The sequence below is a fragment of the Neovison vison genome, chromosome 1 (assembly GCF_020171115.1).
Source record: "Neovison vison isolate M4711 chromosome 1, ASM_NN_V1, whole genome shotgun sequence".
In the NCBI taxonomy this organism is placed as follows: Eukaryota; Metazoa; Chordata; class Mammalia; order Carnivora; family Mustelidae; genus Neogale; species Neogale vison.
In genome coordinates, this window is record NC_058091.1 from 198,875,462 (window position 1) to 198,894,015 (window position 18,554).

Here is an 18,554-nt window from a genome sequence, read left to right on the forward strand (position 1 = left end):
CACCCTCCCCTTCAGTAACCTTCAGTTTGTATCCTGAGATTAAGAATCTCATATCGTTTGTCTCCCTCTCTGGCTTCATCTTATTTCATTTTCCCTCCCTTCCCCTATGATCCTCTTATTTCTCAAATTCCTCCTATTGGTGAGGTCATATGATAATTTTCTTTCTCTGGTTGACTTATTTCACTTAGCATTATACCCTCTAGTTCCATCCATGTCACCACAAACGGCAAGAGTTCAGGGTTTTTTGGTGGCTGCATAGTATTCCTGTGTGTGTGTGTGTGTGTGTGTGTGTGTGTGACATCTTCTTTGTCCATTCATCTGTTGATGGACATCTAGGCTTTTGGCATAGTTTGGCTATTGTGGACATTGCTGCTATAAACATTTGGGTGCACGTGCCTCTTTGGATCACTACTTTTGTATCTTTAGGATAAATACCCAGTAGAGCAATTGCTGGGTTGTAGGTTCTATTTTCAATTTTTTGAGGAACCTCCATGCTGTTTTCCAGAGTGGCTGCACCAGCTTGTATTCCCACCAACAGTGTAGGAGGGTTCCCCTTTCCCTGCATCCTTGCCAGCATCTGTCATTTCCTGACTGGTTAATTTTAGCCATTCTGACTGGTGTGAGGTGGTATCTCACTTTGGTTTTGATTTGTGTTTTAGGGAGGACTATTATTGATGTTATTTCAAATTACTGGAACATGGCCATAGTAAAAAGCAGGCTAACGTTTTGTTAGTTTTTTTTTTATTTTTTGTTTTTTTAATTTGAAAAAATTTAAATGTTTATTTTTTATGTAATCGCTGCATTCAACATGGGACTTGAACATAGAACCCCAAAATCCAGAGTCACATGTTCCACTGCCTGAACCAGTCAGGTGCCCCAAGTGTTTTTATCTTTTATTATTTTTTTAGATTTTTATTTATTTATTTTTAGAGAGAGAGATAGCAAGGGGAGGAGCAAAGGGAGAGGGACAAGCAGACTGCACTGAGCGTGGAGCACTATGCAGGGCTCGATCCTACAACCTTGAGATCTTCACCTGAGCTGAAATCAAGAGTTGGAAGCTCAGCTGACTGAGCCACCCAGCCACTCTGGCTCAAGGGTTTTTAAACACTCTACCAAAAATGTATCCTCTTACTGTCTGATCTTCTCCTACCTCACTTCCCTTGGTATGCTATTGAGTTAAGATATTATTATTATCAGTAAAATGATGAAGTCAAGTAAGTCAGTGGCTTTCATCTCACTGTACAGTGCTAAGTTCCAAGACTCTTCAGATAAATAGTGAATATAAAATAACTATCATTTTGAGTATTTTTCAACAAATATTTATATTGCTTCATTTGTTACTTTATTCATTTGTATGTGTCAGGGTCACCACCAAAGTTCAAAAGTCATTCTTCCTTTCTTTAGTGCAATGGTCCTGCTTCTTATCTCTTCCTACAAGCATGTTTGTGTTACTAGAGTTGTCTAAAAAATAATGAAAATTCTGTTGCCTACTGTACGATTGTTTTTAGCAAACAACTAAAAACCTCTGAAAGGATAGTTACAGAGAAGAACTCTGTTATGAGTAATCCTGTTCTTGGCCAATGACCTTTTCAAACATGCTATTACCCAAAAGGGTACAGAATAAGGTAGAAGGACAAGGACATAGGCCTTAAATTTGTTCTGCAACAACAGAAATTCCCGAATATCAGGAGGTCACGCAAGGGGGATGTGGGTTGATGAGCATAAAACACACACACACACACACACACACACACACACAGGCTGTCCCAGTAAGTGTGGTTTCCTGCCAGAAACACCTTACGTCTGGGGTAGGCCTTGAATTCAGAAGCCTCAATACAACCTTAAGAAGTGGCTGATAAGGGGCGCCTGAGTGGCTCAGTGGGTTAGGGCCTCTGCCTTCGGCTCAGGTCATGATCCCAGGTCCTGGGATCGAGCCCCACATTGGGCTCTCTGCTCAGCCGGAGGCCTGCTTCCTCCTCTCTCTCTGCCTGCCTCTCTACCTATTTGTGATCTCTGTCTGTCAAATAAACAAATAAAATCTTAAAAAAAAAAAAAAAAAGAAGTGGCTGATAAAATTGTAATTATTCTTATATTTAAATAGTCTCTAGTGACTGTCAGACAGCCCAGGTTCCACAACTCTTGACAAGCATAAAACCTGTAGCAGCTTTCACAGAATTGGCACATTGTTTGACTTGGCAAACAGGGTGTTTAAAGCTGTTTTTACGAAAGTTTCCATTATTTTTACAAAAGCTGCTACAGAATTTAAGCTTTTTTCACATTTCAAACGTATGTGTGTTTGTTTATGGGCAGATAAAACCAAAGGGAAAATGGGAAAGCATCCCAGGTTTTGTGCTAAATTTCTACCCAAATAGGTGTGCATTAAGAAGACTCGCACCTAGACCTGTAGGTAAACATGTCTATTCAGATTAGCTAAATAGACCCTTGGTTTCTCTAACTCAGAAGTTTCTTTCCCTGTCTGTATTCTTCAGCCTTGATTCCTTTATTGTAGACATCTTGGGAGTATATCTGCATCTCTATTTGAAACTGGGTTTGGTAAGAGTTCTTATGTTTATAACCTTAAAAACAGCCCCAATCCATTTTTATTTATTTATTTATTTATTTATTTATTTATTTATTTATTTTTACATTTTTACCTCTTGTTAGGAAATTAAGGCAAATCAGAAATGAGGAAAAACCATCTGAGGATGTTTTGCATCTGTGGGATGGTTGATGACAAGGGGCTTAGCAGAGGGCTGGCAGCTGCTGTGAGATAAGCCACAACCTGCGGACTCAGGGCTTCAGGTTCTGCTCACAGCTGGGGCTCCCTCACTTGTCATCACATTAAGTACCTCCTTCTAGAAACTCTGGATGAAAGCAGAGTTGGGCTAACCCAAGGGCAGTTAACCTTTTCCCCCAGAAGACAACCTCTACAAGGGAGCAGGAGGAATAGGTTTGGCCAGGTCCTTTAAACCTTCCTTTCTGTGATCCTGGTTAAAGAGGATGAGACTGTGAATTTGTCGGTCAGTAGGACCCTGCTTGGGAGCCTCCATGCTGTGTACCCCTCAAGGACAGGAACATCTCCAAGATGTCTGACAGACCCCTGCGATGGTAACCCTAGGAACATGATGACAGGCTGAGTTACCATTTGGCCTCATGGCACAGCCAAGTACCAGGAATAAGATAATTTTTTAAAAAAATTCACCATCTCATGATGAGTACTAGATGTTTAAATTTAGTACTTATTTCTAGAAATTCAGTGACTGGGAAACTTCTGTTTCACCAGTTCTTTCATTAATATTTTGAGAGTGAAGTTTTCCTTAATATCTTAAGTTTCTTTGAGTTCTAAATATATTTCTGAAAGGGAAAAGAATCCTATTTTAGTTCATCATTTGTCAGGTGCTTGAAATTTTAACATGAGCAATATAGAGAATTCTTGTGTGAAGATACGATAATTTTTTTTTGAAGTCCTGATTTGACAAATAAGTGTTGAGCATATATTTTCATGCCTCAGAATAATTATATTTGTTTTCCAAACAGAAGGAAGATAGAGCAGCTGAATTAGTTGCCCATTTTTATTCATAAAATGATAATTAGCGGAGGTATAAAATCTGGCACGTCAGGGTTCAGGAAAAAATGCTTGCTTGCTTTTAAGCATCTCCTGAAGTGCTGATTGTCTTTAAATTTCAAGGTAATGTTGCCGACCTTTGTCTGGCTATGCCCACAAAGGCTGCTGTATATTATATTATTCCAGCCTAAGAGTCACCACGCCTATGACTCTTAGAAGACCTTTCTGTGTTAAGATACATAGCTAGAGACAATGTTGGTAGAAGTGGTTTAAGGATAGCCACCATTTATTCAGATCCTGCTATGTGCCGGACACTGATGGCAGAGGCCTCATATACACTGTCTCGTTTCATCATGATGACCATTTGAGGCACAAGTAGTATTATGCCTACTTACTTTATGAGGAAACTGAGGCTCGGAGAAAATAAATTATTTTATGGAGCATATAAGGCTAGTAAATTTGGGGCCTATGCCACCTCCTCTTCCAGACAAAGGAAAGCCTGGAATTCTGGATATGAGGTATGAGGTAAGCCCATGAATGTGTAGGATTGGCTTTTGGGCCCTCAAGGCTAAGGATAACCCTAGAGGAGAAGCTGAACCAACCATCAAGGGGCAATTTCCATAGCACCAGGCCACAGGCCTCCACAGGTCGAGCTAGGATTTCAGCAAGCACTGTCTAGATCAAAAACTTCTGTTAGTTCTCTGGGATTTGTGAAGCATCCAATAGGTGGCTGGCACTTCAGACTGTGGAGGTGACAGGACATGTCTCTGCCCTCAAAGAGCTTGCCATCCAAAGGCAGAGACTGACACATAAACAGATCTTAATCATTTATGGGATTTGGTCTCTGTTAGCATGTATTGATTGTCAAGGAACAAGGATCTGCAAAGGGGGGGAGGTGAGATCCATGAAGGTCTATTGAAGAGCGTTATCAGAGAAGAATTTTGGAAAGTAAGCAGTATTTCAATACACACATGTAAACACACACACATGCACACACACACGTACATTTCCTCTTCATGAGCCTGGTTGCGCCACCTTCTCCGAGTCTCTTCATCAGAAAGAAAGATCTGAAACAAGGATGTTGGCAGCATTCACTGTTCTCACTTGGTTCGGCTCTGTGGCCACGTTGACACCACACTTCATCTACTCTTGTCCTGCGTGGCATGCTGACTTCTTGATTAGGGGTTTCTGTTTTGTCATCAGTGCATTAGACCATGTGCCGCTCAGGTAGCAGAATTTGATTATAGTTTTCATCTTTGCTTTATGAATTGCTGTGGGTTTCCTCCAGTATTGACTGTTGACCTTTGCATGTTTTGATTTGGAAAAGTTTCCTGGAGAACTAGCAGTATGAACTCAATCCCATTCAGCCCCAGCTCCTGGTTCTCTGTGCTCTTGCCGGGTATGGCTGTGTGGGCTGTGTTTCAGAAGACTAAGCGAATGGTCGTGGGATGGCTTTGTCTGGGAGCTGTGAGGAGTGGGTCAGAAGTACTCGTATCACTTCAGGCGTAACTAGTCATTACCTAATGGACCCTTCAGTCTTTATAACTTTCTCAGCGCAGTTAAATTCAGGCAGGAGCTAGGGAAGTCTATACCTACTGATGGATTTAAGCTAGATCCTTTCACAAGGATCACAACATACAGACCATAGCACCCTCCATCACCGTCAGCTTGAAACCATGTTGACTGTTCAAGCAAGTTCAGCTGACTTTCTCTTTGTAATGAAGTATTTGACTACGCAAAACTCACGGTCTGTATGGGTAGCTTTATATATATATATATATATATATATATATATTTTTTTTTTTTTAAGATTTTTATTTATTTATTTGACAGACAGAGATCACAAGTAGGCAGAGAGGCAGACAAAGAGAGGAGGTAGCAGGCTCCCTGCTGAGCAGAGAGCCCGATGCGGGCCTCGATCCCAGGACCCTGAGATCATGACCCGAGCCGAAGGCAGAGGTTTTAACCCACTGAGCCACCTAGGCGCCCTATATTATATATATTTTTAATAATCTCTGTTTAGAGACACTACCAGGAATATTTATGAAAATGAGACTGGACTAGATTCCCTTAACCAGAATGTTAGGAAATTGTGGGTCTGTAAAAAATCTACAAAACATATGAAAAGTTGGAGCATTTTGTTTTTGTTTTACGTTTTTTTGTTTTGTTCTGTTTTGTTTTAGAGAGGTTGGGAGGGGCAGAGGGAGAGGGAGAGAGAGAATCTTAAGAGGCTCCACACTCAGCACAGAGTCCAACGTGGGGCTCAATCTCACAACCCTGATCATGACCTGAGCTGAAATCAAGAGTCAGACGCTTAATGGACTGAGCACCCAGGTGACCATGGTGCATGTTTTAAAGTAACTATTTTTTGGTACCTATTTGTTTATTCAGTGAGTACTTATTAAATTCCTACTATATGCATGACCTTATTTTAAGCACTTGGAATACATCAGTGAACAAAATAGAACTTCCTGCCTTATACACATTTATATTCTAGAATTATCTTCTTCTCTTTGGAGAAGTCAATAATTATTTCAATACTCAGGCTGAGCTATAAGTTCATGTAAATTTCATGTGCAGCTTTTGCTTTTATTTCCCTAATTTAACCAGAAAATATAATTCCTCTAATTTTTTTTTCTTCTCCTGCATTCATTCATTTAACAGATAGATATTGAGCACCTACTAAGTGTGAAATGCCAGCTTTTGTGCATAACAGAGACCTGCCTTCAGGAAGCTCCCAGCCCAGTAAGAGAAACTGAGACCTGCACGAGCCATGTAGAAGTTAACACAGGATACATTTAGTAAAGATCATGAACTATTTCTACTGAATTAAGGGAGGGCAGGGGCAGGGTAGATGGGAGTGATGAGCAGGTCGATGAAGGGATGCCGCACAGAGTTGGTAACACTGATGGTGGATCATTTCGGGTCAGGAGCCATTTTTGGCAGACAGCATTGCAAGCAAAAGGTAAAGAAAAAAAAGGCAAGATGTATTTAAAGAAAAGCACAGCTTCACTGGTGCGCATTAGTGCTGGAAAGTTGTGTTAAATCCAGATTGCACAGAGAATTGAACGACAAGGTCCGAGTTTGTACTTAGAAGAAGTGAGGGAGGGAGAGCAGTCATGAAGTTTTGCTAGACAAATGGAGCTAAGTATATCGTGTCTAAAAGAGTTAATCTAATATGTTGTCTGCAGGATGATTGGTCTAGCTAAGACAGCATGCTTTGATTGTTTGGATGAAAAGGATTCTGTTTGTGGCAGCTTTCTTGCACAGGATAAGGCATAATTAAATATTATTTGGACCAATCCACCACAGTGTGATGACATAGGCAAGGATGTCTGTGGACTTTCTCCAGAGCGCCAGCCTCTTCTTATACTTTCAGAACATCATTTTGTCAAGATGACACCTTTATTACAAAAAAGCAGTTATAATTAGATATTGGGGAACTATAGAAAAGTGGAGAACATGAAAGATCTGAGAAAAAAATCTTAAGTGGGAAAGTGACTAGTGATTCATGTCAAGTTCATTTATCCTAGTTAGGGAATTCAACCCAAATATATAATTTTTACATAAATTCTGTGATGTGACTTTATTTGGGAGAGTAGTGTTGAATGTGTCAGTTTTTTGTTTATGTCAGATGCAGATGAAGAACTATGTGTCAGTAGGCTATGCAATCAATAAATGATCACTTATTTGTAGTCAGTATGTAATTATATAACTGGTTGGATTTCTCACTTAAAAATATATCAACACTACATTCCATCAATAAAACACTTAGAAAATCAGTAGATTAGTCCTGTTGTGCCAACTTGGGCGTTCAGTAATCATCTTTGTGTTTAACTGGTAATCACTCTCTTCCCAGGAGAGCTTAATACACCAAAAAGATGTGTTGAGCTTGAAAAGTCATAAGCTATACATGAGGTTATTTTTTAGTTTGGAAGTAATTGTTGTAAAAAATACTCATTGGACTTGCAAAGAACTCTTTAAGAAGACAATTAAATTATTAGGGATTCACAAATAGATTTAAAAATTTTTAAGTTAAAACTTAAGCTCCTAATTTGCTGGTTGCTGCTGAAATTTCACCATCTCGGCAATGGTCTTATTTAAGTGACAAGTTTGGTTTTTCTTTCTTTTTTTTTTAAGTAAGGTTTTTCTAAAATTATTTTAAAGTATTTAGGTTTTGGGGGTTTTTTTGTTTTTTTTGTTTGTTTGTTTGTTTTGCTTTGTTAGTGATATAACATGAGCATGAATCTTAACCAAGGCATGACTTTCATAATTATTCTTTAGGAATCTGTTTTGTTCCTGTAGTAAATTTATGAGGGATCATTTAGCATGAGACCGAAAACCGTTCCTCCACTGGGTAGAAAGAACTTTAAATTACATTTTCAGCATTACCACTGATTAATTGTGAAAATGAATAGGTCACTTAAGCTCTACATAACCTCAGTTTCTTCATCTGTTATTAGGAAATAATATCTGTCACCAGATAGTTTCAGAGCATTTGGAATCGGTGGCATAAAGGTGTTCAATAAATCAGGAGTAGGATTATTATTACTCATCTAAAATGTAATAAGAGTTCTTTAATGTAGTAACCATTGAGCTCAGATTTAAAGTCTCTGAATTTAGAATTCCTTCCTACTCCTGCCTTTTAGTCTTGAATGTTTATAGTATTCCCTTCAAGCTTCAATCCTCCAAAGGTAATTATTGCATTCTTCTGCTTTGTTGAGAATCATTTTATTTTATGGCTTCCCTTAGCTTCTATTTTAGGTGCTTTCTTCTTCATTTTACACGCCCTCTCTCCACCCCCAGAATTTTTACACCTTGCGTCTCTTTTCTACTTTGTACTTTTTCTATTTTCATTTGAAAGTATTCCCTGTGATTTTCCTTTCCTTTAAATAGACAATTGTTTACCTTGAAATTGGCTTTCCACACATTTGAAAATTAGAGTCATTCGCCTGTCGCTGGTCATTCTGACAAACATTTTTTAACTAAAGAGGCTGGTGGCATTTTACTAAAGCAACCAGCTAAAAAGCGACTTGGTTCTGAAGATGAAACTGACAAAACAAAAATTAAGAGTTGAAACTATTTGAGAAAATCAAACCGTAACTGTGAATTTCAGTATTTCATATCAGGAAGATTAGCTGTACCAGAGGGCCTAGCTGATTATTCGCCTTCCTCTGTTAACATTGATTTGTGATGCCACTTTCCTCATTTATTAAATTCACATGTATTTGTGGGGTCTGCCTCTGAGCTCTCCATCCTGTTCCATTTGTCAGTTTTTCTGTTTTTGTGACAATTCATCCTGTTTTATTATTATTATTATTATTAGGGCTTCATTGTATGTCTTAATATCTGGTGAGACAAGTCCTTTTAAAGGTATACTTAGCTATATGAGGCCATATTCCTCCATATCAATTTTAAAGTAAGTTTGGGCTCCTCAAGAAGCCAACTGGAATTTTAATTGGGAGATCTGACGTTTTATTAAGTTTTACTGACACTTGTTTTTTTTTTAAGATTTTATTTATTTATTTGACAGATAGAGATCACAAGTAGGCAGAGAGGCAGGCAGAGAGAGGGGAGAAGCAGGCTCCCTGCTCAGCAGAGAGCCCAATATGGGGCTCGATCCCAGGACCCTGGGACCATGACCCAAGCTGAAGGCAGAGGCTTTAAACTCACTGAGCAACCCAGGCGCCCCTGACACGTTTTGTTTTAGAGATTTATTTATTTATTTTGGGGGGCACAGAGACTCTTAAGCAGACTCCCTGCTGAGCAAACCTGTCATGATCTCACAGCCTTGCAATCATGATCTGAGCAAAAGTCACGAGTCAAACATCCAACAGACTGAGCCACCCAGGCGCGCCAACACTGTCATATATTGCCTGTTGAGGTGAAGGAGCCCAATAGATGATATTTAAAAGCCTATGTTTAAAAACAATTTATAATTCTAACATTAACAGAAGGAAGTTCCTTCATTCCTTCAGTGGGATTACAGTTAAACTGAGAACATCTTCTACAAGAATACTGGTGCAGAAGCCTGCCAACATTCTGGTGACAGGTCTGCCGAGATGACAGAAAGAAGAGGAAGTCACAATGGGTGGGATCATTGGGGAAGATGTCTTGGTGGGAAATAAAATTACGTACTATTTGACAGGTATGGAGAACATAGAACAAGGCAAGGGGTGGGCAGTTTTGACGAGAGCAAAATAGCAAAACGTGGCGACCACAGGTAGGCATCCAAACGGCAGCTGCTGGGAGTCAGTGGAAGAGAATGGGGGATTAAACCCCCTAAAACAGTGGTTCTCAATAGGGCTAATTCCTCTCCCTGCCCACCTAATTCCTCTCTCCAAGCCAGGGACAACTGATGTTTGGTGGATCTGGGGTTGTCATAGCTGGAGAGGGAGGAGGGGTTGTTATTAGCACGTAATGAGTAAAGACCAGAAATACTGGCAAGCATCCTGGGATACAAAGTTGTCACTAATGCTGAGGACAAATCCTACCACAGAAGCAAGTTTCAACCCGGGTTGCTCATCAGAGTCACCTGGGAAACTTGACAACTTACCAATAACTACTGTCCGCATCCCTGGAGATTCAGACTTCACTGGTCCTGGGTGGGGCATCAAGCACTGATGGTTTTAAAAGGCTCCCAAGTGATTCTAATGAGAAGCCAAAGCTGAAAATCTCTAATCTGGATCCATGGAGTTGAAAGAGATGATTAGATTGAAGGATTTTTTTTTTTTTGCGCTCTTTATTCATGTCACTTCTTCAAAAATAATGCTTTTTAGTATTGAATAGACATATTCATTGTCTATATTTAAATGATGCAAAGTGCAGGAAAATGGTTTTGGGTATGGTGTTTGCGCGTGTGTGTGTGTGAGAGAAGAGAGAGAGAGGAATCTTTTGGGGCTTCTACTGGAGTTCAGGAAGACCTTATGTAGTTCTCGCCTTCTCTCCTGGCTCCCACCAAAAAAGACCTCAAGGATCATAAAACTGCCATTTTGCAAAGAAATCCCATAGGTGCGTATTTTAAGTCTATTTATGAATCTGCTCATGCACACATGGTGTTTTTGTCATTTATGATTTTCTGTATACATTGAGATATTTAGAAGTTTAGTGTAAGCACAAACGGAATTATCAAGACTTATGTTAAATGATCCAGCTACTTCGTATGATTTGGGCAATAGCTTCTTGCTCTGAACACTGATACAGTTTGGGGTCTCATGTCCTGGAGTTATGTTACTGATTTTGAAATGGGCTTCCTTTTCCAAACTCCAAATCTACGGAGCAGCTGGTGGTGGTTAGTGACCGTCTGCACCAGCAGTCTCATCTTTTTAGCATTGAAAATTAATTTTTCTCCTCTTGGCACATAAAGAACCCAAGTGTGCCCCTTACCTCATTACCTGAAATGCTGCTGCGGTGCCAGCAGTTGGAGGTGTGATGGAGAAGCTATTAGGACATGGCAAGTAGCAGCACCGAGAGGTTTCACACAAAGAGGCTCTACCAGAAGAAGGCCCACGCCCTCTACTGTGGAAACAAGATGCTTATGTTTAGTGGAGTTCAGTAACCGATAACAGTGACTGTAATACCCAGGGCCCCCGTTGAGTTTTAGCTTCCCCCTTCATGTGGCACAACTCTGTTGTACAAGATGAGTGTGTTGTGCCAAATACCCAGGATAAACGAGCATTGAGTTGCTCTATGTGAAACATAAGGAGCTAAGATCCCAGAGCTCAGTCATCGGGTCATCCCAAAAGTTTATCTTTCATAGATTTACGTGGAGTTAACAGAGCCTACAACCAAAGCATTTCCATTCTGGTATGGCAGAGAAAGTTCTGGACTGAGAGTGGAGAAGCTAGGGGCCGGATTCTAGAACTGCTAAGCCTGTGGTTTAGTGCTCTTTGCTTTATGACCAACAGGCATTAATCATCGCTCATCTGGAATCCAGTAGAAGAAAACTCCCAAATGGTTTTCTGAACTCCAGTTTCATTCTTTTTAAAGCCACCTTCCATTCTGGTGCCAGCACAAACCTTCTAACTTATAAAACTACTCCTGTCCTGTCCTGGGCTACCAAATGTGGCTGTGCAGAGTGTTTCTTGTGCACACACTGGTATTTTCTGTGCCCTGGGTCCTCATTCATGTTCTTTCTGCCTGAAACCTCTTTCTCCATTCCTTTTTCCTAGTTAATCATAGCCGTGCTCTGAAATGCATCTCAGAAATCACCTCATCAGGTGAGCCAGCTGATTTTAGGTCCTCTTCCTTAGGCTTCTCTCTACTTCCATCATAATTACCACATCAGTGACAATTACCTGTCTAGGTGTTTGGCCTCTTGTAACAATGGTGACATACCCTTTGAAGACGGAAACCTGATTCTAATTATCTTCCTTTGGTAGGTAGCATTATGTGTGGGAGAGAGTGGACATTCAGTAGGGAACAGGTTGAACGGAAGGAGGAGGAATGGGAAAGAGAGGAAAGGGAGAGAAGGAGTGGGGTAGAGTAAGGAGACATGAATAGAATAGGTAGGAAAAGTGGCAAGGAAAGAGGAATGATGGATGATGTAGTTACTGAATGGTGATCTCTAAAATCAATCCCATTTTAAATGTTAGTGACTCTATATTATTACAGTATTCCATGGGAAGCCTACTCTTGCCATGGAGTTTTATATACTATCCTCCAGTCATTCTTGTTCAGTCCTTTGGTTTTGAATGGATTATCTAGCCATGGATCTCTAGTAGGAGGGCAAAATCAAGACCAAAATGTAGACCTTTGAACCTCTCTGAATGTTGCTTTTACTCACTAAACTTTGCAGGTCTTATTTTGATATTTATTTAGTTCATATCAGTCTCTCAATGTCTCCTAAAAAGCTTACTTAGGTAAAAAGCTTAATTTAGGTAACGTAACATGTAAATACAGAAAATTGGGTCAACTTTTCTTTTCTTTTTTTTAAGACTTTATTTATTTGACAGAGAGAGAGATCGCAAGTAGGCAGAGAGTCAGGCAGAGAGAGAAGGGGAAGCAGACTCTCCGCTCAGCAGGGATGCTGAGGCAGATGCGGGGCTCGATCCCAGGACCCTGAGATCATGACCTGAGCTGAAGGCAGCAGCTCAATCCACTGAGCCACCCAGGCGCCCCTGGGTCAATTTTTCTTAAAGCCTGTTACTAATTAATACTTAATGGTTATTCATTACTTACAATATTAGTGCTTTATTGGCCCTTCAAGCTGCTTGGGCTTATGTCTAAAATTCTGACATGGTAGAATTTTATATTTTATTTTGATAAAAAATAAAGGAATGTTATTGAAATAGCTGATTTGTATTATGTCACCATTCATTTTCCATCTCAGAGAAAAACTTAGGGTAAGAGATAGGAAAATCTCTAATTGTGTAATGACTTCCCATTGTCATATATGTAGCACTAATATTAAATATTGAGGAAATTATACAGATAATTTAAGAAAAAAAGGAATTGTCATTTAACAATGCATATCCAACCTCAACATCTAAAAAATATGTATATTAAGTTCATTTATAATAAAAAAAATCCCACTTAAGGTAGTGATCACTCAAGATAGAAGTTCTTTCCACCAATGACAAACTGTCATAAATACAAGTAATCTAAATTCCTGGACCCTTCAGTACTGCAGGAAACATTGATGGAGCTCTAATGCCATGGTCCCTGCCTTCAAGAAAACCCTCAACTAAACAACTTAAGTTAGTGTCAATCAATTTTATTTTAAAAAAAAAATCCTTGGGGCACCTGGGTGGCTCAGTCGATTAAGTGTCTGCCTTCAACTCAGGTTATGATCCCAGGGTTCCAGGAACGAGTCCCACATCAGGCTCCTTGCTCAGAGTGGAGTCATCTTCTCCCTCTGTCATCTGCTCCCCCTGCTTGTGCTCTCGCCTTCTCTCTACAAACAAATAAATGAAATCTTTCATAAAATAAAATAAAAAAGCATCTTTGATAGAATCACACAACTTCATAGTTAGATACTATCTTTTGCACTTCCCTGAAAAATGGAGCAAACATTCAGTAGTCGAAGTAGGTGTTTCTAAATTCAATTTTTCATACCTAATTTTGTGTATGGAATCCTTATAACTCAATGCAAACAAATCATGAAATCATGCACCCAGAAGTGATTTAATGTACTTATTCCCATTCTACTTTAAGATTGATTGTTAGAGGCAATTTAACTCCTAAACTCAGTTAAAGTCTTCTTCTTCTCTCTCTCTCTCTCTCTCTCTTTTTTTACAACGTCAATTCTTCACTTTTTTACATATTTGGACCATTACAACATGAGTATGTCTCATTGTCTTTCTGGCAAGAATAAAGCCAACTTTAAACTTGATTAAATTAGTGATACATTATTGATTCCTGTTTCAGATTCATTAATATGCTAAGAACCACATGTCAGTTTAGTGTTTCACTAGATGGGATCCTGAGATAGTCGGAAGCTAATTGTTACTTCCTGTACATTTTTATTAGGTGCAATTTAAGTAACACACCCTCGTGTGCTGATTTTAAAATTCAGTAGAGTAGCATAGCAGAACTAGAAAATTTTCCTTGATGAATTTGCCAAATCAAGCTTTGGAATTCTTTTACCTATTTTGAATAATTAATAGATTGACGTTTCCTCCTTCAGTTCAGTCCCCCTTTTATTTTGTTAGACAACCTTGATCTTTTCTAAAGCATTATATTGTTTTGTGTAAGCTCCTAATTTAAATCCAAATGTAAAATTAGATGAGTTAAAATTTTAGATAAGCATGTGACAAAGTGAGGAGAATAAAGACCAAATTATGAGAAACAAGAAAGAAAATTTGAGATTAGTATAATCAAAGTATAACAAAATAACAAAATAAAAAGAGGCTTTATTCTCCCCCCATTGATATTTACATATAGTGAAAAATACCTAGCTTTCATAGATGATATGTTTATGTAGGATCGCTCAGTCTTTAACACTGAATTGTTAAATAAGAATCTTAGACTGTTGGTACACCTGGGTGGCTCAGTTGGTTAAGCGTCTGCTTTTGGCTCAGGTCATGATCCCAGGGCCCTGGATCAAGTCCTGCATAAGGCTCTTTGCTCATTGGGGAGCCTGCTTCTCCCTCCGTCTGCCACTCCCCCTGCTTGTGCTCTCTCTCTCTCTCTCTCTCTCTCTCTCTCTTTGGCAAATAAATAAATAAAATCTTAAATAACAAAAAAACAAAAAAGAATGCTAGACTGTCTACTCTGTCTTTAGCGTCCTCTTTCCTTTTAACTTGAAATGTTTCTATTTCTGCTTTATACCTGTTTTTTATAATTCCAGTGGATCTCCAATTATAATCAAGTTGAAAATTATTTTTTGCAAATTAGTCGTTAAAAGTTAAGATGCTTTTTTAAGGCAGAAAAATATTATTATTATAATGTTAGAGTAGATCAAAGTTTTTCAAATCAACCTATAACACCCTCCTGGCCCATAGTTTAGTAAACTACCATACTACTGTTCTAAAGTAACACACACACATTTCTGATCTCCTGAACTTCAAAGGCAGCAGATGTTCTACCTCTGATCAGACCACAGGCATCATGGAGGTGAGGAAGCCCTGCTTTCATCTCTGTTTTCTTTCCTGAACAAACAGAAAACCAGGATTCTTTCTGTGCTCAGCCCCTCATTTAGCCCAGTGTTTCCCTTCTTTGCTTACATTCCCCAGGCTCTGTCTGTCTTCCTTGTTGAGGGCTTTCCATACATAACGTGGCTGCTCCTTACAAGTGTTCCTGTTGGGTGTAGCACAGTCCCAAACACTAGACTAAAGGCCGAGAATTATTTTCTCACTGTTGGAGTCCCTGAGTGGGCCCCAATACATAGCACTCCTCCTTTCCACTTGGGTTGTTAGCAATTTGAGAAACAAAACAGTGTCAAATGGGGACGCCTGGGTGGCTCAGTTGGTTAAGCAGCTGCCTTCGGCTCAGGTCATGATCCCAGCATCCTGGGATCGAGTCCCACATCAGGCTCCTTGCTCGGCAGGGAGCCTGCTTCTCCCTCTGACTCTGCCTGCCTCTCTGTCTGCCTGTGCTCACTCGCTTTCTCTCCCTCTGTCTCTGACAAATAAATTAAAAAAAAAAAAAAAACAGTGTCAAATGAGACTTTGCCCTGAGTCCCACAGTTAGATTTACCTAGCTAGCTAGGCATATTCCAAGAGGGAGAGGGCCCGGTGGGTATGATCTGCTTAGTTATTCTCAAATTTATCAGTAGGTTAAGCAGTTCCACCTCCCCCTTGGACAGAACAAGTAAGGAAACAGAGACCAACAGGATGCTTAGGAAAATAATTCCCATTCATAGAAAGTAGAAGTAGGGAAAAGGCTGGTGGGTTTTTGTTTTGTTTTGTTTTGTTTTGTATCTTCTGAGCGGACAATAACACTGTGGAGCTGTAGGGCCCACTGACCTCGGGTTGCCCTAGTCCCCTTTCCTTCCGTTTTCATGACAGCAGCAATCCACCCACCTGGTCTCCTGATGATCTCCAAGGCCTTTCTCATGGCTGGAACACTCGTCTTCATCTCACCCAGTTTAGCCCTTTCTCGGACCTGTCAATAAGAATGCAATTTCCCGTCTCCTCCTTTGCCGGGTGTCCACATTAGTTGTGATTTGGTAGAAGCCAGGAATCCCTCCATGCTGGTCTCCATATTCCGATAATTTGTCCTTGTGGGAAAGGCAAAACTTCCTCTCTATTCTCTCAGTCCCTGCCTGGGCCTGATGGAAGACAGATCAACAGGAGAGGATCATACAAATTTTTACATGTGCGTGGCAGCCCCAGTAAGAAAATACAGACCCAAAGAGGTGATTAGACCTGTGTTTGTGTCCTAGGTTGAACAGAGTAGCGACCATGGAAAAGTAACCAAAATAGATGGGGAGAATGAAGATAGGAGTTATTTTAACGAAGTCTGTCTGTACAGATGACCCTCAGGCTCGACTCCCATCTCTGCTGATAAGGATGTTTCTTTCCTCCTGGTAGAAGGAGTACATCTTTCCCTTGAGAGTCTTAGCTCCCGCTTTCAGGGGGAAGAAGGGAAGATCTGAGTGGACGTCCTATATCTGGCAAGTCTTTCAAGGGTCTTTAAGCTCTAAATAATCCTTATGCTAAAGTGGCTTATTTGGGGCATGATAGTCTGCTACCCTCCCCTCTCTACTCCATATGCCACACTACACTTCCAGACATAGACCTGATCATGTGTCCCCTCACCCAAAGCTGTCAGAACTTCCCCATTGCCTCCAGGATCAAACCCTGAGTTCTTCGCAGTACATTCAGGATCTATCATTCTGACCTCAGAGTACCTTCCTCTTTTTATTCTCTACTTTGTAGACTTTGAAGTCCTCTCCCAATGTAGAAAACAAACTACTTTCGCCTGCCTCTCCTTGCTCGTGCTTTTCCCTCTGCTCCCCCCAACCCCCAACGAACCCCACTGTTTATCTTCTCAAACCGCATTTATCCTCCAGAGCCATTGCACAGGAGACAAGGGCCCAGCCCCAGACGTCTGGCCCTTCTCCAGGTCTCGCCTAATTATTTTGGGCATCTCTCCTTGACAATAATATTGTCACATTATATTTTGATTATTTTTTACTTGTTCCTCTCTCTTCGCCAGGGAAGGGACCATCTTAGTTACTGTTGTGTTTCCAGCTCCAGCACAGTGTCTGGCACAAAATACTAAACATCTATTTTATTAAGGTTTATCTCTCTCTTATCATCCAACAAGAGTGATCACATTGACATTTTCTAACACTACACAAACATTTCCCAAAACCAGTCATTGTCAAGCTGAGAACAGTCTCACCGATTAATAATGTTTGGGTGTTGCTTCCCCCCCGCCAGCCTTCCAATCTGATACGGTAAGTGGCAGAACAAAAATTTTAATCGAAGCTTGTCAGACCTCACACTCTTCCTGCCACAACTCTGGCTTCCTATAACAAATGGCCTTGCAGAGCAAATGGGTCTTTTCCATAATCTATGTAGAAAGATCACTCATACTCCACTGATTCCCTTTCCTCAGGAAAGAAATCTGTGTCCCTTACACACACACACACACACACACACACACACACACCAACCTGGACAACTGGGAAGTCCACTAAGTAAATACGAAAGGAAACAGCTCTAAAGCCAAATGCAATTTTATAACAATAAATAACACTAGGCAGGATATTGAGCAACTCTTGGCACCACCGTAACCACTCACGTGCTTCGCTAGTTTATGTTCTTTCATTAGACCCTGAGTTAGACTTCTATATGTTACTACACACTTAATAAAGATATTTCATTTTTCCTGGTGTGCTTCCAGAGACCTCGCATGCGGTGAAGGTTTTATAGTCCTGTGCGGTACAGCAGATGTCATTCCATTTGCCTAAGTCCTGCTGACATTTGGAGATGTGGATTAATTGAGCTACAGAATGAAATTTAATTAAAATTAAATACAGACTTGGCCATTGTATCTGTTCATTTCCTGCACTCCAGTGTGTGTATTTGCAGGCAGCGCCATAGTTAATTTGTTTAATCACGATGCTCTGTGGGGGAAGCTGCACTTTGTTTTATGCTGAAAGACTGAAGGTGTGGTGGATGCCAGGTTGGATTTCATTACACACAATGTGAGCCGTGTAAATGATGGCACTGATGAGCCTCCGAGGGTTAGCTGGGGGAGCGAGGTGGCTCCGTGGGAACCTGTGGAGAAGCAACTTGTTGTAGGCAAGGTTTAGTGATGTCTTTTATATTGATGTTACATGACCGCAGGAATCTCATCTATTACCCGTTAACATGTTGCCATCGTATGTGTTCATTCAAATATTCATTCATCCGTTCATTTGCCCAAGATGGTCTGAGTATCAAGTCAGTGCTGGGCCCTGAGGTTAAGGTAGGCACTGTTAGTGATGGGAATCCTATTCTTTCCACAGGAAACCCCAGTTGGAAATTGTTGTCATCTCTTGAAGAAAGAGTTTTTAGAACAAGATAATAATGGATATTCAAAGGTCATTCCAGAG

The 18,554-nt window shown here is 40.2% G+C and overlaps 1 protein-coding gene across 3 annotated transcripts in view; it reads left to right on the forward strand.

Moving 5' to 3' along the window:
* KIAA0825 (KIAA0825 ortholog) overlaps window positions 1-18,554 on the forward strand; it is a 407,113-nt gene that overhangs the window by 283,525 nt on the left and 105,034 nt on the right. The window contains exon 21 of one of the 3 annotated variants that reach the window (XM_044265508.1): window positions 18,468-18,521. The exons of the other annotated variants lie outside the window; for them this stretch is intronic. Coding sequence (XP_044121443.1) covers window positions 18,468-18,501 — 34 coding nt within the window. The 3' untranslated portion in view covers window positions 18,502-18,521. Of the gene's footprint in view, window positions 1-18,467; window positions 18,522-18,554 lie in introns of those variants that run through there. 3 annotated transcript variants of the gene reach the window in all.